The sequence below is a fragment of the Nilaparvata lugens genome, chromosome 7 (genome assembly GCF_014356525.2).
Source record: "Nilaparvata lugens isolate BPH chromosome 7, ASM1435652v1, whole genome shotgun sequence".
Lineage (NCBI taxonomy): Eukaryota > Metazoa > Arthropoda > Insecta > Hemiptera > Delphacidae > Nilaparvata > Nilaparvata lugens.
Window position 1 is genome coordinate 20,494,759 of NC_052510.1, and position 25,618 is coordinate 20,520,376.

Sequence of the window (25,618 nt, forward strand, 5' to 3'; positions counted from 1 at the left end):
CTGAACTACTGAAGTGATTTTAACTTGAAATTTTGCATACACATTTTTAATTTACGTAGAATGGTTATAGACCTATTTCCAGCTCGTGGTAATTCATCCTGAAAATTTTGCATCAATGAGATTATAAAAACATAGGTCTACTAGATGATGTTGGAATCAATTTTTAATATTATCCAGTCAGAAAACATTGGCGTGAGAACAATAACATTTTGATGATTATATTATCAGCCAGTATGCAAAAGTACAATAATATAAACCACTATTATAAGACACGACAAAGAAGACAATTAAAATGAATAACTTGAAATAACAACAAGAATGACATAGAGAATAGACATTCCTTGATTAAGTTAGAGTTAAAGTCAACATCTCGATTAAGTTAAAACTCCTCTGGTTTTTTTTTTTTTAATGTTACAATTTGATTAATACAAAAAACAACCCAACAACTCCTGCTAGGTAGGACAACTCCTGTAGTTTCGAAGGTTTCCTCAACTACTATAAGTAATAATTATAAAAAAGTTTAATTAGTCACTAAGATACAGGTTGGTGTTTGGTCACGCTCTGTATTCGTGCTACACAACCGACCAATAGAAGACGCGGAAGCAACTGGCGAGCGCTATTAAGACAAGATCAACCTTAACTTTTTGTTGTCGGAAGTGATTCAACAACTCTGACTCTACTCAACAAGTGACTGTGACTCGACTCGACTGACTGACTCAACCGCTAGAATTTTTAAAAGTTTAAAGACTTTTCCGATAAAACTATGACTCGATTGACTCATTTAGAAAAAACGGTTCCAATAAGCCTCGACTGGTCTCAGTGGTCTGTTAATTTTGTTTGACTCAACAATCCTGACTCGTCAGAATTGTGTGTGACTCGACTACCAGCATCTTTCTGAAACTGGCCGGGCTTTAAGAAAATGAGTCGTTATTATTCAACCTTCAATACACTGCACAACACAAGATGAAACTGTTTACAACTAGATAATCACTCCCAAACTACAGATATATACAGTTTGGATAGTTTAATAAATACAGTAGTATATATACAAAGAATTACAGTGTGGAGGTATACACAACATATTATACGAGTGAAATCTATTATATAGAAAACTAGGAGATGTAGCTTATTGTAGTATATATAGATGTAAACGACAGCAGCAAGGAATACTGACCTTGTCAACATCGTAAACGTTAGTTACAGAACTTGGCGACAATTTAATATCATTAATATACATATATCTCTAACAAGTCTATATAGCCTATGACAAAAATATACATCATAAACAGACGACATTTAGTGCTTTAGTACAGTACTTTGTTTGAATGTCCTTTGCATCAGATTCGAAACATAGCCTAATTTAATGACATGACAGGGATGTATGAATGTTATGTTTACTCCAAGCTGCATCCATTGTCTGTTTTGTTAATTATTATTCATTGTCTCCTGTCCACTGTTCTAGTATTATTTGTTGCATGATTGGATGACTGTATTCAGAGGGAATAGAATAAGTTCTATTAGTATCCGACTAATATGCTCTCTGACTATATTAGGGTATCATTGTCAATATAGGTTATTTATTTACACTACTCGTAAGAGCAAACGAGAAACCCCCAAAAATTTTCTCTCTGTTCAGAAAACAAAATCAAATGATATGCAATTCACAAAAAAAATCCTCATTGTTGAATAGAGATCAGAAATGGTGTGTCTATCAATCAAAGAATTTACTTATAATGAGATTCATATTAGAATTAGAAGTGAGTTGATAAATGTGGATTTTATTGTATTAACTTTTATATTTTTGGTAGAAGTAGCTTGGAGTTAATTGTATGAATTCAAGTAAGAACCAGTTACATTTACTGAGTATAAGTACTTCAAATTTAAAATTATTTCAACTTATTTCAGCCTAGTGATATGATTTTTTTATTGTTCGTAGGTGAAGAGAAGGAGGAAAAACCGCCTGAAGAAACAAAGGGAGGAAAAATGACTATCGTGAAAAGGAAGAAACTGAAGAACGTTCTTACAAGAATGGAGAATATGACCAAAGGCCCTCTCTCTAAATTAAAATTCTGTATGGATCAAAGACGAAGAGTTAAGGTCAGCAATTTTCCATGATTATCCGATCTAAAAGATGGTATTTCATATTATTTATTTTAGTATTCTGATTTGAACGTATGTTTGAGTGTTGAAATGACTATGTGTGCTAGAATTCATTGTGAAATAGTTAGCATAACTATATTCGTCAGAATTATATTTAATCGCTCAGATTAGATAGACGCCTTGCGCTCAATGCTCTTGTTGGAATGGTGACTGTTCGAGGCGAGCTCCGCTAACTTGGAGCCTCAAATCACGTTTGGATTTTGGATGAACCACTTGAAACTAGGGATGCATTCTTCCCTCATCAACGTTGCCCTTTCCACTACTCAACGCCATAGCCTGTAGTCTATTCCAGCATCATCTTTAGCAAAATATTTATTGACCGAGCGAAGTGAGGTCTAAGGTTCAAGTCGACGGTTTGGCATTTCTCTTAATATTTAAATGTTTAAATGTTTATATGCTGCGCATTTACGGCGATATGATATTCATCATAAATCAGCTGACAAGTGATTACACAGACGTGTGGAGAAGCCAGTCTATTACTGTATTTCCTAAGATCTATAGTTTCAATCAGGTACTTGTAGATAAGAATACTGTGTGAGGTCTACTGTTCACAGAACTACTAGTTTAAAGTGATGTGAAGAAACAGATCCAACAAAAAGCGGTTACTAATCTGTGATTGGTCGAAGCTCAGGCTACCTGATTGGCTGACATTATGGCTCAACTCACACTTACGCGACTCAAGTCGAGAAGAGACTGCGACTCCAGTCTCTTCTCGATGCAGCATGTGTTTTCAAATGGTGACACTCGGACCAGTCGACTCTAGTCTCCGCGACCTCACGACTGTGAGACTCAGTCGAGCGTCGACTCGACATGTTGGTCGAGCCTCGACTTGTGTTGCATAGTACCGTGCATTTTTAATGAGAGTGAGGTTATGTTTTATGAAAGTGATGTTTTATCATTTTAGATGAGACAATAATAAGAATTAGATACGACAATATATTCATAATAATTATCATAAAATTTGTTACATGCTAAGTAGTGATAAATTAGATCTTATATTTTCAATAAAGTACGGTTAGACAATAGAGTAGCATGGAACTGAAGTAGTGAGAATGAGCAAAAAAGTCGTAAGGTCGAGAGAGTCGTACGATTTGATTAGAGGTAGTGTGAGTTGAGCCTATCAGTTGAATTCACAAAATGGCGGAAGCGATATCATACACAATGGCGGGTGATATTGATATTTTTTATTATCCAATCTAATATTTTCTGATCTTTGGTATACGTTTAGGAATAACTCTTACGTTATCAGTAGAATATAACAAGAGAATATGATTTTCCTTTCGCATTCTATCCTAACAATATTGAATCCTTCTATTCTCATTCAATATCTTCTTTATCTTCTGAAACGAGTTGATGAAAAAGTGGATTGGATGAAGTGATGAAAAGTTTTGAATTATCCTATCCAAGTAGATGAGAAGTTTGAAAACATGACATTTTTCTATGATGCTATTTATGAACATTGTTGAATTCATGAACATTATTGATACAGTTTCTGAGTGAATTCCTAGGAGCTATAAGGAAGGTTTATTCCAAGTTTTGTTAGTATCCATACAGTAGTTTTTCAGAAATAGTAATCAAATTACACTGAATGAGTCAATCAGTTAGTGAGTTCAGAATTAAATAAATTATAGATATAATACTAGAATTAATGAATCTTGTGTACAAGAACAGCATAAAAATTATTTGCTCTTCGAACACACAGTTGAAGAAACAGTTTGGAATAGTTGAGAAAAGTGTAATTTATTAAGCTGTTTCAATACAAAAGTTCTATTTATTCCAGTACACTTCAGATACTTGTATCAAACTGAATATCTTTTTAAATCATTCGGACAAGATTTCTACCTAATATGATAAAAATAGAGTAAAACACCTATAACTGTATGAATCCACTTTGTAAAAAAGGATAGTTATAAGACCACGTACGTTTTTAGCTACAAATTTACTAAATAAGTGGACAAACTCGAAAAACTTAAATCCACTATCAATTACTAGATTTGAACATTTTCTTCCGGTTTATCGTCGGACATAAGGAAGTTATTATGTAAAAGCCGGGTGCCGTCCAATGATTGGTTTGAAATTTGACAAACTGGTTGCTTGCAGTTGTCGTTATGGACAGAACCGCGAATCACAGACCCGCCACAGTGAAAGTCATACGGCTGCAATCTTCCACGAGTTTTTGAGAGTCGATGAATGATTATGGGAGAAATAATAAATAATTATAGATGAGAGGTTGTAGCCTGTCGGTTGACTCAGGTTGATTTGTCGAATGGACTTTTTTGAGCACGCTATCGTTATATGGAGAACGTCCACTTGGAAAAAAACTGCCGTATTTTGTTTAGAGTGTAAGCAAAATTGAGGGAATCTGTTGATCAAATTTGTTAGGGTGGAACAGATCATCATGAAATTGTTAAATTAATTATTGAATAAATGAAAACTTAATCCAAGCAATGCTCCCACTTTCACCGACGTACAGACGTATGACTTTAATGATTTTTTAAGAGAGAATATTCTTTCATCATCATAATACAATTTCATAACGATTTCCACTGAGCCCAAGAAATTATTTTATAAGTACGTTGATATCACAGATACATCATATTATCCTAAGAAATACAGTATGTTTATATTATGTTTATTCAATCACATTCATCATTATTAGAATTTGTGTTGAAAATTTAATGATTACTATTCAATTAGTTCGTGTAAACTCAGGACAGTATTTGAGAACGATACTCAATCAATCAAATCAAATTTATTCACCAATTAACAACAGTGTTACAAGAGAATAAATAAGTAATTTTTTGTTAAATAATTGGCGTGGCTAGAAAAAGAAATCTTGTGCTCTAGCCACGAGTTCAAACATTTCTTATTATATTTAACATGATTTTAGAATTAATACAGCTCTTCATAATATAATCAAGACCAGTACAATGCAGATAGATAAATCAAAACTCAAGATAGAAACTTCGCTGAAAACTACTTTGTTGCCTAACAAACTCTAACTATTTTATTCGATTAAATTAAAGTTTTTTTTTAATGAAGTACTAAAGTACTGATTTTTTACAGCTTTTAAATACGGCTTTCAATTTCTCAGAATCTCATTCAAGTCTTTGAATACTTATTCCATCCTAATTCATAAAAAAAATCATTCTACAAGATAAGATTTAAAAATACTTATTTGTAATAGAGACCATGTCACATTGATTTCTCGAAGCTTTCAACAAATCGCATGATATCACTTCCAAGAAAATGTCTTATTTAATAAGAATTGCAACTTTTAACGTAATCATGTTGTGAAAGTTTCATAATTTCTCTAAATGTCATCAGATTGTGACAAGGACCGGCCATGGAGTACGAGGCACCCTGGAAGGATTCGTCGAGGCTTTCGACAAGCAGTGGAATGTGGCTCTCAGAGATGTGCATGAAGTGTGGGCCGCATCCAAAACCAACAAAGCCAAGGCTCCTCCTGCTGGTCAGTACTCATATTTTCTGATAGCAGTACAAGTAAAGAGAAATAGAAGTTGCAAGAAGAAGTAAAAATTATAAGGATACAGTAGGAAAGAATCCCTCCTCCTCTGGTTCTATTTGATAATCGTATGTATCAGTTTGTTAGAAATTAACTCGTAATTGTGCTCAACACAGAGCAGCTTGGCAGCTTTGTAAGAAAATTATTGTTACTTAGCTACTGCCCTTATGAGTTAAGAATAATTTGACGAATTCGTTTCAAGTTAGAAAACATCAAATATTAGATGTCTTTTCACAATGAATTTTGTTAAATTATGAATAAGGTATGTGATTTGGTAATCTACTGAATAATATGGAGATGTTATAATAGTGCTCATCTGTCAAGTACCTACTAAGAGCCTACTACTTATTAACGATCTAAGTTTATATGGACTGAATATTACCAGGAAATTAATCTATTGATTTTATTATTTACCTTGGTTTCCACCATGGTATTATATTCTCTACAGTAGACCACACTCACCTGTAAAAAACGAGAAAATTTATTAGCATCATATTGCATTATACAGTATCAGAAATAAAATACTATTCGATCAATTATCTGGATAATTCAATATAATAATACTATTATATCATCACTAATAGGATTAGAATAGAATGTTTTAATCGAGAAAGTATCTATACTTTTATAACCAATCTATACTTTTGTTTAGAAAACCTAAGATTGTTCATGGTATGGTATCAATGTATCCAGTCTAGTGGTTTTTCAATATGAAACCGTGCTACTGAAACTGAAATCAAGTGTATATTTTATTTTCATTCGAAACTCACTCAAGTCTGGCATATTTAAACTGAAAATTGGTTTGTATTTTGCTTTTGGAATGATTCAGATGATGGTTTTGATTATGTACTACTGATGATTTTGTACTGTAACATGATCCTCAACCTTCCTGTAAACTCTTTGCATTATTTTTTTACTATCCAATATTGTGGACTTTTTCTCACCCACCGATATCTCGCCGACATGACACCGACCGAGAATCTCCTGCGATTGGCCGATTGTAAGTACTCCCACCCAATCAGACAGTCGGAGGACATTCTAGGTATCGTGTCGTGTCGGCAAGAAATAGGTGTGAAATACAAGTTTCAAATTGATAGTGATAGTCTCATAGAATTCTTCACAAAATAACAAAAAATTAATAATATTACACCAACACTTCAATTACCCACAAACCAAACCGTAATATCTATTACGCTTAGCACAACTAATCCAACGGAGGCTGCTTTCAGTAATAATAATAAATGACGGTGCTGCGGTCCAGAAGAGGAGAGAGAAAAAGAAAGAGTGAGAGGCAGTGAGTGAGTAATAAGAGAGAGGAAGAAGGAAGGAAGAATCCGAATAACAGGAAGGCCTTGAGGTGAAAGCAGAGCTCGGTTCTCGCGATTGCAGTGATGCAACTGTTGCATCTGATGGGTGGAGGGGGGGGGCAGCAATGCAACTGGAACTGAATGCACTTTCCCTTGAAGCCTAATCCCGTGCAGCTCTGATGCAGTTGCCTTGCCTTGTTCCTGCTGGTTTATCTAGTCGCCACTTCCTGGTTCGTTAACCGACCTTGCCGATGCTCAGCGGAGGAAGAAGATACCACAAGACCAAGAAACGGACGTTGGAGAAGGAGCAGTTAATGAAGGATACAGGAGATGAGCTACAGCAAGAAGAGAGAAATAGAAAACAAGGAAGAAGTAATTGGTAGAGTTAGGAGAAGGAGATGGTAAAAGCTAGGAAAAGAACAAGTAGAAGTATGGAAAATAATAACATGAAAAGGAAGAGGTAGAGTTCGGAAAATGAAAGAATTGAAAGCGAAAAGAAAAACCACTCGAAAACAGGATAACACAAAAAATATAATAATTCATGAGAAGAACAAGAAGAAAAAGGAAATAGTTATTTTCTCCAGCAGAAAATAATTATTGGGTAAATTTGTTGATACCATTCACAAATGTTTATGATTCAAAAACAAGTTCCTTCATTTATGACAGTTATACAGTAAATCTACTTCATTTGCTCGTGTTGGAACTAGGTAATATTGAGAGGAAAAGTTAATGTCCATCTTAAACTCTAACCATCTGAGCTAGCTAGGTATTCAGAGTTGAACAATAAATTGATGCATTTTACCTCCAGTTTTTGTAACCTTCGGGGTTATTTTCGATAATAATGATTTTTTGTAATGCTCTTTAGGGTATGATTGTTATTTTTAGTTATCTTGTAATTTTTTCCGTAACTATGATAATTTCATGCTCTGTATATCCTGTAAAATGTGGAAAATAAATTGAGAAAAGAAATTCAGTCCTATAATTGTTTAAAATGAGCATCTGAAAAACCAACTATCTTAGTAGTAACACTAAGTCACATTTAGCAGGACCATATTGTATGATTTTGTGATGAAGTGGATTTCATTTGGAAACAGGTATAGGGAGAAAAATATAAGAGACAAGAAAGACATGAAGATGTTGGGAAGAAGGAGTGAAAAAATTAGAGAACATTTAAAGAAGAGGAGAAATAGAATAAAGTAGACAACAGCAAAAACAGAGAAGTAAGATACTCAGTGTGAATAGAGTTAATGAGAAGAAGAGGGAGAAATAAGTTGCTTGTCGAGGACAAGATAAGAGTGAAAGGAGAAAAAGGATGAAGTAACAGAGAAGTAAAATACTCAGTGTGAATAGAGTTAATGAGAAGAAGAGGGAGAAATAAGTTGCTTGTCGAGTTCAAGATAAGAGTGAAAGGAGAAAAAGGATGAAGTAGTCAACAGCAAAAAACAGGGAAGAAGAAAGAGAAAAAATTGTGGATGAATAAGTAAAAATCAACCAGTTGCAGGGGATGGAGACAAGATGATGAACGAATAAGATGCGGGTAGAAGAAGAATAAATACAAAAAGATGTATTTAGACAAGGAGGAAGCATGAGAGAAAAGAAGGAAAATGAAGAGAAAGAAAGAAAGAGGTGTATAAAGACAGTATACAGGACATTTTACAGTATTTACATATTAATAAAAACAATATAAAACTACAAGTTTTATATTGTTTTTGTTAATTTGAATAAAGTAGCCCATATAAGTGAAGTGATTTACATACTACAACTCTTATTTTCAAACAAGTTGTAGCAAACTACTAGATACAGTAACAAGCTACTCGGAGAGAAGGAAGAAAGAAGAAGAAAAAGAAGAAAAAATAGACTAAGAAAAAGAAGAGAAGTAGAAACCTGCAAGTGAAAAGAACAAAAGTTTCACGATTTAATGCAATCTCAACTCTTACCATTTCATGCATTAGTACCCCTTCTTTTGCACGGTTGTTAAAAACTGCATTTCCTCCATTTCTTGAAACCAACCAACTGTACTCCTCTACTTTCTTCCTCCTCTCAAACCTCTCATTTTCTCATGTTTCCAGTAAGCGCCTCTCACCTGCCGAGTTACATCACCGTCTGCGTTTCGAGGAACTAGTGTTCTGGTGACTACTGTAATATGAATTAAGTCTAAATCACTACTTAGGCCTAATAGCCTGACGGTATCCGGGTGTAGCCTACTGCTAATAAGAGATTCCAAACATTATAGCGTCATCAATTGATTCGACGGATTTTACTCGGAAAACGTGAGCAAGGTGTTGATTGGTAGATCATTCACGGAAGAGTTCCAAACTAGGTAATGAAAGAAATTTTAGAAAGAAAAATAATACTGTATATTGATGCCCTTATTAACAGGAGTTCTCTCGCTATCATTCTTATCCCTTGCAATAGCATAGGTATGTCAATGTTCCTATGAGACATCAGAAATATTAGGAAAAAACAAATTGTTGTTTTTAGAATAATTTTTGATGAGAAAAAGATGAATGTGAAAAAAATGAATTAAAAAGAGTGGGATAACTTGATATCAAAGGAATACAATGTCAAACACAGAGAAACTAACATAAAGCATACTATGCTTTATATAGATAATGCATTTAATTTTCTTGAAAAATAATTATGGAAAAAACTTTATTAGGTGGAGTTAGGACTTTTAAGTCCTCTCTACTACTCAACCTCGAATGTAATGATGATATATTTGAAGAAAATACAAAATGAAAATGTAATGAATCTCCGATCAAGCTTTGGCATCGAAGAGGTTCCAATCCTTCAAAAGTAAGTAGAACTGTATTTGCTCAATATACGTTACAAGGGAATAAATAAGGAAAAAATCACATAATAAGGAGTGTTTCAAGTTTTTCTGTGATAATGAAGATCTAGACCTTCAGGTGATGAAAAAATCATGGATTAAGTTTGGAAACCTACAATAGACTAAAAATCAAAATCATGATTGATATTTTGGTATTTATTTCATTCTCTCCATAATAAATGAATAAATGAATAATATAAGCATATCAATGAATAATAGTTTCAAATAAAATTCTTTCTATAAAGAAAGAAACAAAACATTAAAGCTAAAATTCGAAGGTCCCACCTCCACCCTCCACCTACTATCACACCAATCACTTGGAAAGATTGTAACAATTTAATTGAAAAATATTTTAAAAAACTCACTACGATAATTAGGAATTCGATTATCAGGCTAAAATGAGAAAATGATGACAAATATAATTGATGTGCCTCTCTGTCAAACTATTTTGCGTCACCTGTTTTTCCTTGTGAAGGATAGAACAATTTTCGCACAATAGAACAATAATTGTCAGTTTTCGGTAGGGGAACGCGGAATCTAGAAATATAGGTCACTACTGTAAATAAACGCATTCGTAAAAATTACCATTGTTAGTAGTAGAATTTCACGTAGGTTAGTAAGCTAAATAGTCTGCAATTTCTCAGTTTTCTACTTGTCTACGATAATAAATTGTTGAAAAAGTCAATTGGATGGAATGAAGAGCCGTGAAAACAACTGAAAATCGCGTTGACCTCCCTGATCAATTAGATTCAAGAGGAAGAGATTTTCTTCCGTTTAAAAATCTAGTAGATAAGTTAAATTTGTCCCTGAATGAAGAAGACCTTGATAAAAAATTATTCTAACAGGTGAGGATAAGCCTTTCATCGTTTAACTGTTTTTCTCTAAACTGCAAGGTCTTTTCAAATTACCGGTATTCAGGATTCCAAATCATGCCTTGTAGAATAAATTCATGCCAATATTTGAATAAAACATTTCAAACTCGATTGTCTAATAAGCTTCCGTTAAATGGGAAGCCTCTTGTTTCCTGGGTTTATGACCGATCATTCAGATGTACCATCGACAATAATATTATCATAAAAAACTTCCTATTGTATAAATTAGCAGCGAATCCATGCATTCAGATGTAAAATTTCGTTATTGAAGAAGTAATACTGGAATATCCGACTGTGATTTTATCTGTAATGAATATGCAAATAATATGTTTCAAATTCATTCGATCCATATCTCGATTGATTGAGAATTCTTATATCTAGTTAATCGTTCTATGTAGCTTCTCATAATATAATCTCAGGTTAAACTTCAACCATTTCAAAACTTAGTTGACTTGGGTTAAGAATGTTAATTTGTTAGGTAAGTTTGAACATAACCTCAATTTTGCAGTGAAAAATAGGAACATAAATTTCGGCCTAAAGCCTGTTTTTCATACCTTTATTTATTGTATTATTTTTATTAATTTTTACTAATAATTTGCATTAGTTTTCTATTATTAGTGAGTTTGAACATAAACTCAATTTTACAATGAAAATTGGAAATACAAATTAAGGTATAACGCTTGTTTCTTCATTCCTTCATATATTGTATTATTTTTACTTCATATCACACTTGTCTAGAGTGTGCACATTTATTCTATTTTCTAAATTTTCATATGAAGTTGGGAAACCAGAAGGGAAAGGTTTTCACACACTTCATAAAAAATGAACTCTTAAATTCCTGTACTATCCATGCACAGTGTAAGGTAGCTTTGATTTCATTAAAAAATAAACGCCTTACATTGAAAATTGGTTCATTCACTTTTTCATACTCTGTACACTTGAGTATTGAACTACTACTACTACATTTTACTATGTGGAACTAATCGGTATTGAGAAGTAGATAAGGGAAAAACAACGCCGTTTGTAAGGATGATCTTGAACTGATAGTAATTCGGCCGTTAATTTGATAAGCGCAGCTATTATTGCCTGAGTGTGTGCATTCTGTTTATCGCGACAGTGAAAAAATGGTCGATTATGTGTCTCCTCCTTGCAGTGCTATCGCGCGAACAGCGCTAAATGTGGGTTTGTTTCTGGCCTTAACCCAAATAGAACACTTAACTGTGGCATCAATTACAGACCGAATGATGTCATCACATAATCAGCCTCTCATTCTTTCACTTGTAAATATTGTTCTCGGAAATTTATTATTCCGAATTTTCTGTATAAATTAGTTTGACAATATTACGAAGTACCAGACAAGTATGGTACTCCGGGAATGAATGAATGGTATTCAGGAATGAATGAAAAACAAGCAACCGCGTAAAATTTCCTCTATTCCTGGAAAAACATACATATTTTTCTATGTTTCATTGAGTTTTGTGTAGCCTACTTGCAATAAGTTACCTCATTTGATAATAATAATATTTGGAATTATGTACGGGGATCTATGTTTATGTATTGATCAAGATCCAGAATTTGATTTTCAGCAATAAAATGTTCAGAGTACATCAATAATACATAAGCATATCTAGGTTTCCTCAACCACGTACCTTAGAACCAACAACGCTTATAAAAAATAATAATACACCATATAATAAATTATAATGTCCCTTTTCAATGGAGGACCTTGAATCAAGAAACATCTAAAAACTATTAGATCCTAAATCGATTTGTATTGACATACGTTTCTTGGCAATGGTGATGTATTACCTTGAATCATACGCCTGAAACATATATTATGATGCCATCTATTCATCCTATCATCCTATGTCATCTTTCGTCATAGACTGATCAAATGTTTTGCCTATAAGTCTCAACTGCCTTGAATCCTAAATCTGACACCTATTAAAAGTCCATCTATCAAAAACCATCATCGTAAGATCATCGCGAATAGGCCTATTACTGCATGATGTACTTACTATGTATAGAAACTATCCTAGTCGGGAGAGGACCAAACTTTCTACTGTATGCCCGTAGGCGATAACGACTTTAGATCAGTTCTGTGTGGGTAGATGAATCAGTTACCATTGGTTCCAAAGAGTCGGGTGAGGGGTGGGGGGTGACCTCGGCATCTGGACCTTCCGCGTTGACCCTGGGTGCTGGAAACAAGGGTGACCTTCACCCCCCCCCCTTCTATCCACAACCCCTTTCTCACCCGTCACCTCATGACTAGCCACAACTATCAATAGATATGTTTACTATGCTTACTGATGAACTATAGCCTACATTTGGTCTGTTCTGTATTTATAGATATAATATATGTTTTGCCTGTTCCGAGTGTTTGCAGACAATAATAATTATCAAGGTTTGAGATGATTTATTAAATCGCAAACAAATTAATAATACTATGACATTTGTATTATTAGGAAAAAATCAAACCGCTATTATGATAATGCTCTTCCGATATGATTTATTTACCAACGGATTTTTAATCCGATAAAATTTGGGAGTTTCCTGAAATAATTCGATATTGTTTACTATTTTTAATTCAATAGATAGTATAAAATTAGTTGTATTCGAAAAAAATTTTTTAAGAACAAGGTTCAATGTTCTGGATGTTTGTTGTTTTCTCGTAAGAAATTAGAGTCTACATTTTTTGCAGGTCACTAATATTATTATCACCAATGAAAAAATTCTTAATGTAAACAATTTTATGTGAGTTGAAAGTGTATGAATTCAATTATTATTGAACGAAAATCCCAAATAAATGCTGTAAATCAACCCGAAGACTTCTGCTACTACAAATTTTCGTTTAATAATAATTTTTCATTAATTAGCATTTGAACAAATGCAACTTCCAATTATCTCCATCTGTATGGATTTAAATTTAAAATGTTGGCATACATATCCTTATTAGTCATAAAATCTATAGTTATCATTCCGTTCATCATAACTACCAAAATCTTATTTATTCTTTCAAGTTTAGCTGAAAATCAATGTATTCAATCACTTTCTAATGGAGCAGACACATTTCAATTACAGTACGATTGTCATAAACCTATCACCTTTGTCAGCTGAATGCATGAATTGAACTTCAAGAATTGGTAATCACAGATAGATCCAATCTCCCAACTCCCAACAAATCCTTAGATCACATCTATTTTTGTAACGGAATTTTATATAAATCAACATAAACTCTCCAAGACGTTGCAATAAGAAATTAATAAATCTATAAATGCTAATTCATCTGATTCTAAATTATTCAAGATTGTGTGAGATAAATTCTGAAATAAATTCCTAACGGAAACCTCAATAAAGATTCTGCAAGATAATATGACCAGGAATGAATTTATTACGGCATATTCATTTATCATCAATCAATAAAATATTACCGCTTGTATAATATGGCTTGACTGCAGGTCGCACTTTAACCTGTCTGCAAATGTTATCAAAGTTCACATTTCTGAATTCTCATCTCATATAAAAGTATTTGTAAATAATTGTGGAATCTAGACGATTTTGAAACTATCATTATTTAAATAACACGCCCATCAATATTCATCTCATCTCATTGAGGATTTTACTTAAAATAGCCACTTGTTGCATGTATTCCATTCATCAGTGTATGGTTATCAGTATCCGTCTTTCAAGGAATCATAATTGATAAATAGGGCCATTCTGAAAGCAATGACCTATTCTGGAAACAAGCCTCCCATTTTAAGCTTCTCTATAGTGAGGTCCACGTTTTAATGACAGTATTTCATCAACTTTGGTTTGCTATCATTGTCTATCATTCGACATAGCCGGTGGTACTATCCTTTTCTAGGTCCACAACGATGCCAATTATGTTTTTGACAGTGTAGAAATATAATTAATTAATGCAGAGAATCGGCATCGCTATTCTTCTATCTTTATCCACTGCCATTATAACGTGGACCTCACTATAGTGACTATTAGTCGTTAGTGATATTATAGAATAGAGTGATAAAAATTATTATGTTCCACAAAATCAAACATAAATTCAATCAGAACAGAAAGATGATGACTTCTACTCCAGAGTATAGTTAGAGGCTATTAGTGTTTAGTGATACAGAATAGAGTAATAAAGATCCTCATATTCCACAAAATCAAACATAAATTCAATCAGAACTTCTACCCCAGAGTATAGAGATATCACTGAGTCTAATAAAATTCAGAAATTCCACAAAATCAGAGACTCAATTTTAATCAGTCACCTCAGATAGGTGATGACCGCTTCCATTGAAAATTAATACTTGAATAACAATTAGTTTCCATCGATACAATTCGACACTTCTCGATATTGGATTTATCTGTTAGTTTACAATGGAAGTTCAATAGCATTGACAATGGGATCAATGACATTGTGGGGCAACAGCCTTTCAGAGAACAATATTCTCTAGATTGTCTCTGGAACGTGCCTTATCCGAACTTCGATTGGTTGGTCAGCATACAGTCACGAATCGCCCAATATTCGACGAATTAAGACGTTCGGCCATGTTAATGACCCCGAATCATTTTATAACAACACCAGACGTTCCCTCTATGTTGATGTTTACAGGTAATGAGCCTCGGATCACTGCAAACTATTCTAATCTCCTCGGCTCTGTAGATGAGGACAATAACCTCCGAAGACTATATTCGTCATTCTTAAAATATTTTCAAGAGCATTAAGCAGTCGTTTACATCTATCAGTAATTTCAAATAAATTCTCAGTTACAGATGAGGACAATTATTATTATTACCTTTGAAATCTTCTGTATTCGTCATTGTCAAAATATTTTCAAACCGTACACTTGAAGAGCATCAAGGAGTCGTTTACCCCAATCAGTAATTTCAAATAAATTCTTCGCTACAGATGAGGACGATTACCTTTGAAGTCTATTGTTTTCGTCATTTTCACAATATTTTCAAACCGGAAAATTTAAGAAGTCGTTCACATCAATAACTATTCCGATTTTAAAATAAATTCTCAGTTACAGATGAGGACAATCACATTTGTAGATTGCTGTATTCGTTATTTTCAGAATATTTTCAAAGCTGGAATCCAATTAGAGAGATTCTCACATCAATAAACTTTTAATAATTCTTGATAAATTTTCATTTATAGATGAAGTCAATCAACTCCAATTACTAAAATATTGAAATTGGATTTCAATTCCTAATAATCTCATTTCATGCGTCTAAAATTTTAGAATTTGAAACGTCATTTTTACTCTAATAGGCAATTCGTTCTTCCTCATCGATTGGAAATATTTCATCGAACATTTGAATAGATGAGAAGCCTACGCAAGCTATGGAATTCTAATAGGTTTTTCCGACCCTTCATGAAGACATTACATTGCATCCAATTCATATTTCCGGTATCTATAATTAATTATATTCCGGTTAATTATATTATAGGCCTAGGCCTACATATCAATGAATTCATTTTCTTCTGAGGACAATCCTCTAATTATTTGTTAGTTTGAAAATGCCAATTACCAGATCCATGATTTTTTTCATTTTCTCTTCAAATTCGTCACAAGACAAGACAAATGTCAAATGTCACAAGACAAACCTCAACTAAGGGTCTACTTGTTTTACTGCAAATCCCAGCCACAAACTGCATAACTAATCAGCTTCCTGAAGGTGATAAAAAGCTGTACTGCTTAAGCTGCAACATGCTATTATACAAACTGTTTCGCATTGGAAATATGTCTTGACAAATTTAAGTTAGGTTGTGAGATGAGATGTGCGTTGTGCGAAAATGCGTTCTTCAAATTAAACTTGTAATTACGCCTCAACTCTTATTTTCAGGGTTAGATAGTGAAGGTCTGCTTGTTTACTTGTCGCGATCTGTCTTATGTGTCTAAATCTGTTTCTCGATTTTGGAATAAATCAAGAAAGATAGAATGAAAAATTGGACGGAAATAAAATTGGAGTTCAGGTTGAGATGTTATCATTATTATCATTATTAGAGGTTTTCTTTAATGTCAATAGTTCAATAATAGAGGTTTAAAATGGCTTTAACACACGAGGCGTTTTTTTCAGACTATTCGGCTCGACCGGACTGAAAGCTCTTCGATTCGCTGATTGGGTTGGGCGGTTAGCGTATCGAGAATCAGCCAATCGGAGAGCTTTCTGTCCTGCCAAGCCGTGCCGACTCGTCTGTAAAAAGCCTTGTGTGTTTCTCCCTAACAATCAATATTAATGTTTAACAGAAATTAATATTTTCCATTCTCACAATTTAACCTATTATTAGATTTATATTGGAAAAATGTATAATTCTCATTCATTCATTTTTTTGTTACTACATATTTGTTTATTGATGTCACCTATTATACATTCATTTGAAGTAAAGTGATGCAGAAACATCTATTATTTGTAAAATTGAATGTTTGTTGAGACCCCAAAGTTTATTAGAGTACAGGAACTGTGATTAGTGTTAAAATTATGTACATGTTCAGTAGAAGCTACTATCATAAATTCTCTATTACTTGATTTGATTTGATGAGCATAAGTTCGGAAAATGAAACATATCAAAGATCTACAAATGAGTTGCTTGAAGTAAGATTGACAATCAAAATGTTGAAATGTCTTGGTTATTTGAGAAGACATTCTAGTAACACATAACAAATGATTTTCCTTTAAAAATTCTAAACGTTTATCTAAACTCAATAAAAAATGGGATAGCTATTGAAAATAAACTAAACAGCCGTCATCATACTTGACATTGTATTAGAATAACTTTTTAGTTTGAAGTAAAGTATAATGAAAGTAAATTAAGTAACCTAATGAAGCCCACAATGCGATAAAAGCCAAGGCTCAATTACTAGACTTGAATTCAAGGTGTCGGCAGTAGGCTATGACAGACATATGAGTGGATTATTAAGTGGGGCTGTTGCTAAATGACAGGTTGCTATTCCCTCTCCTCTCCAGTCTTTTATAGCCCTATACATATACATACAAATCTTACATGATCGTACTATATGCTATACTGGCATTGTCGTTGCTGACAACACATACGCACACACACAACTGCGCCTCCGAAACGGGGTCATATGTGTGATACTGACCTACATTGCACTGAAAATTCGTACTTTTTGCTCAGAAATTGATACTTAGTTGAGGCCAGGTTTTTTTTGGGTGACCAGTTTACTTCAGATTCGATTTCACACGTATCGTTATTGTTTTCACAAGGAAAATGAATATTTGGAGTGGAGTTACATAATATTCTGAGAGATCTGAAGTATTAGCACATAATATAAAATTGAAATTAGACTATCTAAATTATCTATCTACAATATTTATCTCTCAACATCACATCCCCTCTCCTCACATTCAAGCCTCACATTTAGATAATGCAAGTATCGTATTGGACGAAAAATAAATTTATTTTTGAGTTCATGGAGGAATTATTCATGATGTATGAGTGAAATAAAATAAAAATCATCCAGTACCCTTTAAATATTGATAAATTATTTTTGAATGATTTATATTTTACAGTATTTCAATAATAGTAGTAGCCCTATATAGAAAAAGTGAATATAAGTGTGAGTAGCCTATGGATATATTTATTTTGATATTTTGTATAAAAACGTTTTTAAAAGGATACTATGGTAGTCTATTATTTTTGTTTAGTTTTATATTATTTTTTATTATTATTTTTATGGTAGTCTATTATTTTTCAACTATCATATAGGATGATTGGTTGAATGAAACATTTGAAAATAAGTTGGAAAGAGAGATGCATCATTGATCAAATTAAATAATTTTGAAAAATTAATGTTTAGTAGGGTATTGAACATTTGATTGATCATTTAATAAAATAGATTATTAAGCTAATAATTATTTATATCATTTCCGCGAACTTTTAGTGACTGGTTAAAGCTTGCAACGTTGATAAGCCACTTCCCTGCTCCGGCAATAGGTTCGATTTCCATTCAGTATGGCATTTATTTAATCCTAAATGATAGTATCTTATTCAATAAGCAAAGACAAATTATCAACATTTTTAATTAGGATGATCCTGATACTCACATCAGGCTTATTCTTAATTGATGAGATGAATGATGATGAGAGATTATGTACAGCTATATGAGACTATTATTTTCTTTTTCATTTTAAGTCTGTTCATTTTTCATTTGAGACTAATATTTATTATCATTATTATGAGTTATGTGTATATCCTACATGTTCATCTTGGGTTATTGCATACTAGTAAATGAAAAACATTGAAGATAACATTTGAAAATTGTATTTGTGTGTTCTAGTTGAAGGAAAGGAGCTCTCTCCTTCTGATGCTGCATTCAGACGTGAGATGTTCGGAATCAAAGTCCCCAGAGCTTCATATGTCAATTCAACGAAAAAACGAGTCACCTTGGAGAGGCATATCGACCAACTGCTTGTCCGAGGAGAGCAAATTGTTCTCATCATTGTTTGATTGCAAAGTTATAATAGTCTTTGAAAAAGGTACTTTTTTCATTTTATTTTAATTAAAAATAGTCTGTATATAAAAATAAGGTTTTTCGGTGATTATAATGTTTACAAATTGATGAAATGTTTCAATGAAATTGTTGAAATGATGGACTGACTGTGAATCCATCATAATATTACTATTACTATATGATTCTGCAAGATACAGCTTATCATCATTACGATCGAATTAATATCAATACGAATAAAATGTATTTATTTTTCATTTTTATATAAATCACTTTCAAATTTTGCCATTCAAAATATGTGTGTGATATTTTTTCAAAGACAACCTGTTCAGTTATAAAACGCAAATCAAGGCAACTTTTTACTTCATTTTCTATTTTGTATATTTAATTTTTATCTCAAGAGATAATCATTATAATTTATCATTGACTTCGGCTGACGGAAGAATGCCAAGCCATATGAACTATTAATAAAAACATCAGTTAACTTTTATTTTATATTTTACAAATATAATAGAACTTTCTATGAAATTTTTTTCTTACAAATTCAATTGCTTCTTGTTAGATATAAAACTATTTGAAATTGTTTCTTGTTGAATAAAATTCATGATGAAATGTTGAAATTGTTACAATCAATCGTCACTCATTCATAATAGATTTCATGAACCGATTTTCTTATGAATAAATCTTCTATATCTTATTTAGAAAAAGTATTTTTATTTACACATGATTAAAATTGTTTAATTTACCTGAAAGTACCTTCACTAAATCCAAATCGAACTGAGATGGCTAACATTGTTTTTTGCATGTTTTTATCAACATAAATATCGGGGACCGAGCTTCGCTCGGTACAAAAGCTTAAAAGTTTATTACGATTGAAGAAATTATAATAACATTCATAGTTCATATAGAAATGTTCTATCTGATCACAGTAAATTGAGATTAATTCCCAGAGGAATGCAAAAATTTCCCTCACAAAGGCCCGGTTGCACAAAAGCCGGTTGAATTTTAATCCTGATTAATTTCACGTGAACCAAATCAGAGAAGACCACTTCTGGAATTAATCAGGATTGAAAATAACCCGGCTTTTTTGCAAACGGCACTAAGTACCTGATTGAATGATTACAAAAGATCAACAGCTGAGTCATAATTTATTTTGACACAGTCCCACACACATGAACTCGCTCACGCACTTCCATCATCACGAGACGACGAAATAATTATCATCAGCTGTTTTTCCAAGGATGAATAATAATTATCCTTTTAATGTCCTTCAGCGAGTTTTCCCAGGGATGAGACCTAGTGCAATCGAATTTTTATATTATAAACCTACTATGTTCTGAATTTCGTGAGAATCGTTAGAGCCGTTTTCGAGATCCGGTGAAATATAAACATATAAACAGAAATTGCTCGTTTAATAGTACAGGATTATTGGTATAGGATTATTGTCAGATGAAAGACACAAGGTCTCTATTAGTAAGCTTCTGCTAGCTCACACTGTTTTAAGACAATGTTTTGTGATGATTTTCCTTTAAAGTTTTTCAACTCAAAAGTGGAGCCAGTAACATTAGGATGTACAATTTCGAGAATTATTTTTCAAAGGATTGAAGGACTATTTAAAGTAACTGGCACTAATATTTTAAAAGTCATCAGTGTCAATGTATGTCCAGTAGCAACACATCAGCAACTTGAAGTCTTCCATTTGAAGTTTTGCAAGGTTTACTTCACAAACGCTTTATCGGTTTCAGTGTGTCTATCGTCTGGCGATAAGTTATTCCTCTTGAAGGTAATTTTTTTTTCATTCATTTATTAAACTTCCAACGGTACAACACTAATTTTACATAAAAATAACATAGAAAAACAGATACCAGCAAAAAATATATATAAAATATAATATACAATATTGGGAAATTGCAGAAAAATAACAAAGTAAAAGCAAAAAATGTATAGATAAATAATATACAATAATAGAAGAACATCTATGTGGATAATTTGAATGTTCATACATAAGAGGCGAGACTCGACTCATCCATTAATGAAGCTCGATGACTTATTTGGAAACTGAAACCAACAATGGTGAATTACTGGAAAACTGAAGGCGAACTGGTTTTTTCCAAAGACCTCTTTGTTTTTGTGTTACTGTCGTTCCACTTGGTAGAATAACGTGACAAATTGGTACATGTGGGTACGTGTGGGCTTGGACGTCTTTCTAGTTCTAAAATTCTAAATAGATTTAGAATAGAATCTCTCCTGGGACTACACCACTGGAAACTTTTTAGTGAAAAAGACTGGAAAGTATTTCAGAACTATCTTGATTCTGAAGATGTAAGTTGATGAGAGATGCGTCAGTGGAGTGTGCGATTCATGGAGTGTTTGTTGCTTGTCGAGTGCACTGAGTAGCAACCAGCGAAAGCCGAATTCCACTTTCACTCGCAAGACCACCACCACCACTCTCTCTCTCTCTCTCTCTCTCTCTCTCTCTCTCTCTCTCTCTCTCTCTCTCTCTCTCTCTCTCTCTCTCTCTCTCTCTCTCTCTCTCTCTTTCTCTGTTATCAGCTATCAGGGAAAGTACATTGCTGCTGCTGATGATGATTTTTAGCATTAATTGTTACAAGTGGAAAGGGTTATCAAAGAGGGGAGGCTTCTATAAGTTCCCTCCAACAGGTTGCACATTGATGATGATGCATGAAGATTATAGTTACAATTAGCCTAGTCTTACTATACTCTGGTAGCTGCTAGCGGAAGATCATGAGATGGTTTATGAAACAGTGATATTGATTATTCGAACCATAAGCCAAAAGCGATATTTTTAATAGATCTAAAGTATTGTGGGTGGTGTTATTTTCTTATGTATATTGCTTGTGCTGCTAGGTGTTTTTTAAAAATACAGGTGGGTAAAAAGTATGAGAACTGCTCAATATTTCCACATAAGGGTATTTTGATAGTGGGAGTGATTGAGAAATCGTACTCAAATTAACATGATACTGTACGTCTTGTACGAGCTCCAGAGGTGCGGAAATTCATTAAATCACTTCATCTCATAATTCTTTTATACTCTATCTGCATAGTTGTTGCTCCAGAGTCATAAAAAATTATATTTGGAGCAACAAATTGATATTATATGTAATTATTATAATAAGAGGTAGTGAAAAACGTAGTACTCCATGAAGATCACTCGTTTGCATGGGCAGCTTGGATATTCCAACAAGAACATGCTAGTAAAAACAAATTTACAAGACTTACGCTTGAGTTCCAGCTTACAACAGTTTCTTAACAAGCCAAAATAGTAAGCATGAAGGACAAGTAATAAGAGAGTCATAACCAATATACATACAAAATCCATTGTGATTCTTATCTAAAAATCTCACCAAAAGCATGAAAACTTCTTATCAATTAATTTGATGACTTAATTCCAATTCTGTTGGAATCTTCTGAAATGGTATCAATTGGACGATTGAGCTCAAGACTTCCGTAATGACAAACCTCAACAACAGAAACTAAAAAACTGCGCAAATTCAAGCACCCGACACCAATAAACAGTTATTCTGAGAATTCAAATGAAATTTAAATATTTTTGTAAAGGTGCGCCAGAGAAACTTACTTATTTGAAAAAATTCCGTGCGTTGAATTGGTCGTGTAGAGTGGCAGGAGGGGGCGCATATGGAGGAGGAAGTTCTCAAATTTATCCTCGCTCAATAGCCATCATGCTCTGGTTTAGAGAGCAGCGGGCCTTCGCAGTTGAGAGCTTCTTTTCTAATGGTCGATCACCTTCCGCGCTCGATTTGAAATTCCTCCCCACAGACTCGTTCCTGGCCAAAATTCGATTCTGTTGTGGGTTAACTCATTTCAGCAGTGTGGAAATGTCGCTAAACCCGGAAATGGACTTCAACGAACCATCAGAACTCCAGAAAATATCGAAAGTGTGAGGCAGTCAGTTGTGCGTTTTGCGTTCTCCTCGGCGTTCGACTCGCAAACACGCAGCTGCTATGGCAATTTCTGACTCCACTGTTCGATGAATTTTCCATGAAGACCTTCAACTTCATCCCTATAAATTGGCTGTTGTTCAAGAATTGACTGAACGCGATTTTGTTGCCCGTCAAAATGCATGTGATATGCTGATTGACAACCTGCCTGAAAACGCGGTCATTTGACAAGGCTCATTGAGGCGTTTCCTCAATGCGATTTTTTATGGGGTTATTTGAAATCCCTTGGTTTATGTCGATCGACCATGGACCATAGCACACCTTAAGAACAACATACACAACGCCGTTGCTAAAATACCGATTGATATACTGCAACGAAATTTCAAAAATCGACTTTATCAGTGTATGCGCAATGGGGGTCGCCATTGGTCTGATGTAATTTTCAAGACTGTATGGAAAAAAATTTAGATATTGTATTCTAACATAAAAAAAGATTGAAACAATATCTAAAGTACTTTTGTTTGTATTGACCTTTCAAATAAGTAAGTTTCTCTAGCGCACCTTGTACAATTACATGATTTAAAATTATTCAAAAATTATCAGATAGTCCTATTTCTAAAAGGTTATGAAAAGAATTCGAATCTATGAATGAAAGGGTAATATCATTAAATACAACATTGACTGTAAATATTTTATAGGTGAGTACAGACTTATGCGCCACGAACACGCGCATTCATCAACTGATGCTCAGCTTATTATATCTGTATTTGTACAGAAACAGTAAGATACAGTTATACTTGACAATCATAGTATCAGCTGATGGAAAGCGAAATGCGCGTGTTAATGCGGCATAAGTCTGTACGCACCTTAAAATTTCATAATTTACGATCTGTTTCATATAGTACAGTATTTCAATCCATGAACGGATAGACAATACGGATTTCGGTGCTGAGACAATCTTCGGAATGTGAATGAAGCCGGTGTTTAGCTGCAGAGCAGAGAGTTAACCTTGACTAAGGCCAGGGCAGCTGGCAGCCCAACTCACGGTGCAACTCGCGGAAGTCAAAAGCTGTTGAGCTTGGCCCTCTACCTTCCACCTTGGCACCATTTACAGACCTAGGCCTACTAACACACAGTCAGCATACACTCTTGCTGCAACCTTAGCCTTAACTGCTCTCTCTTGCAATCGCTCTCGCTTCCTCCGCAATCGTTTCATTCAAATAATGTGGTAGGACGGTGCAGTTCTAGTTGCCCAACACGCAACTCAAAAAAACGGCAACTTCTTGTGTGTGTGTGTGTCACAACTACTATATTATGGCATACTCGTACTCACACACACTCATCTGAGTTTCCCGTTCATGGTCGAATGACACATTTCATTCATGGCGAAATTGGGGAAATTAATTCAAAAAATTCAGTAGGAGACCTCAATAGTTTAGGAAAAACACCGTGAATGCACTTCTAGTCAAAACCATCAGTCAAAAATATTTGTAGGCATCAGTATATTATATTTACTATAATAAATTATGGATAAGAAAATATGAGAATACGCAATTTGATTGTCTTTTTTCTTTAGGGCTACTTTTAATATAAATAAAAATATAACACGCAACTCAAAAAAACGGCAACTTCTTGTGTGTGTGTGTGTGTCACAACTACTATATTATGGCATACTCGTACTCACACACACTCATCTGAGTTTCCCGTTCATGGTCGAATGACACATTTCATTCATGGCGAAATTGGGGAAATTAATTCAAAAAATTCAGTAGGAGACCTCAATAGTTTAGGAAAAACACCGTGAATGCACTTCTAGTCAAAACCATCAGTCAAAAATATTTGTAGGCATCAGTATATTATATTTACTATAATAAATTATGGATAAGAAAATATGAGAATACGCAATTTGATTGTCTTTTTTCTTTAGGGCTACTTTTAGTATAAATAAAAATATAAATCTCAATACATGTTGAGACAAAATAATTTAAAAGGGTACTTTAAAAAAAGGTACTAAAAGGTACTAAAGGGTACTTTATTAAAAGGTATTTTTAATTAGATATGAAAATATTATGGTAACGAATAAAGTGCTGTCAGCTCAAGAACATCTTGTTTTTGAGAAAAGTTTTGCAGTTTAGTCTTTATATTTTGAATTGGAATGGTTCCTTGAAAACTATATTCTTTATCTATAGATAGTCTATTTAATAAATTTACGTTTCTAGTTCAATGGATTTTCTTATTTTGGGGGAACGTGGAATATCTTAGAACAAAACTGTACATTTAGACTAGATTTCATAGGAATGTTTGAACTAGTCTCCATGTTGAGTAGACTGAAAAATGTATTCGTAATAGACGATGGTCTAATCAAAGTTCAATCAAACTTAGTCTGTATCTGTAAAGTGTTTGAAGATGGATCAAACTACATGGCAAAGTAAAAAAACTAAGTTTACTATACTAGAACTACTAATTTTTGAACTAAACTAAGTTCAGTAGAAACAAGGAACGTTTTTTAGGGTGAAACTT

General features: G+C 33.5%; 1 protein-coding gene across 2 annotated transcripts in view; it reads left to right on the top strand.

Annotated features, from left to right (window-relative positions):
• Nucleotides 1–19,959, top strand: part of LOC111056915 (U7 snRNA-associated Sm-like protein LSm11) — a 43,942-nt gene extending 23,983 nt beyond the window's left edge. For both annotated transcript variants that reach the window (XM_022344323.2, XM_039432317.1), the window contains 3 exons: nt 1,937–2,097; nt 5,488–5,632; nt 19,008–19,959. In XM_022344323.2, coding sequence (XP_022200015.2) covers nt 1,937–2,097; nt 5,488–5,632; nt 19,008–19,177 — 476 coding nt within the window. In that variant the 3' untranslated portion in view covers nt 19,178–19,959. The remainder of the gene's footprint in view (nt 1–1,936; nt 2,098–5,487; nt 5,633–19,007) is intronic.
• Nucleotides 19,960–25,618: the final 5,659 nt, after the last annotated feature.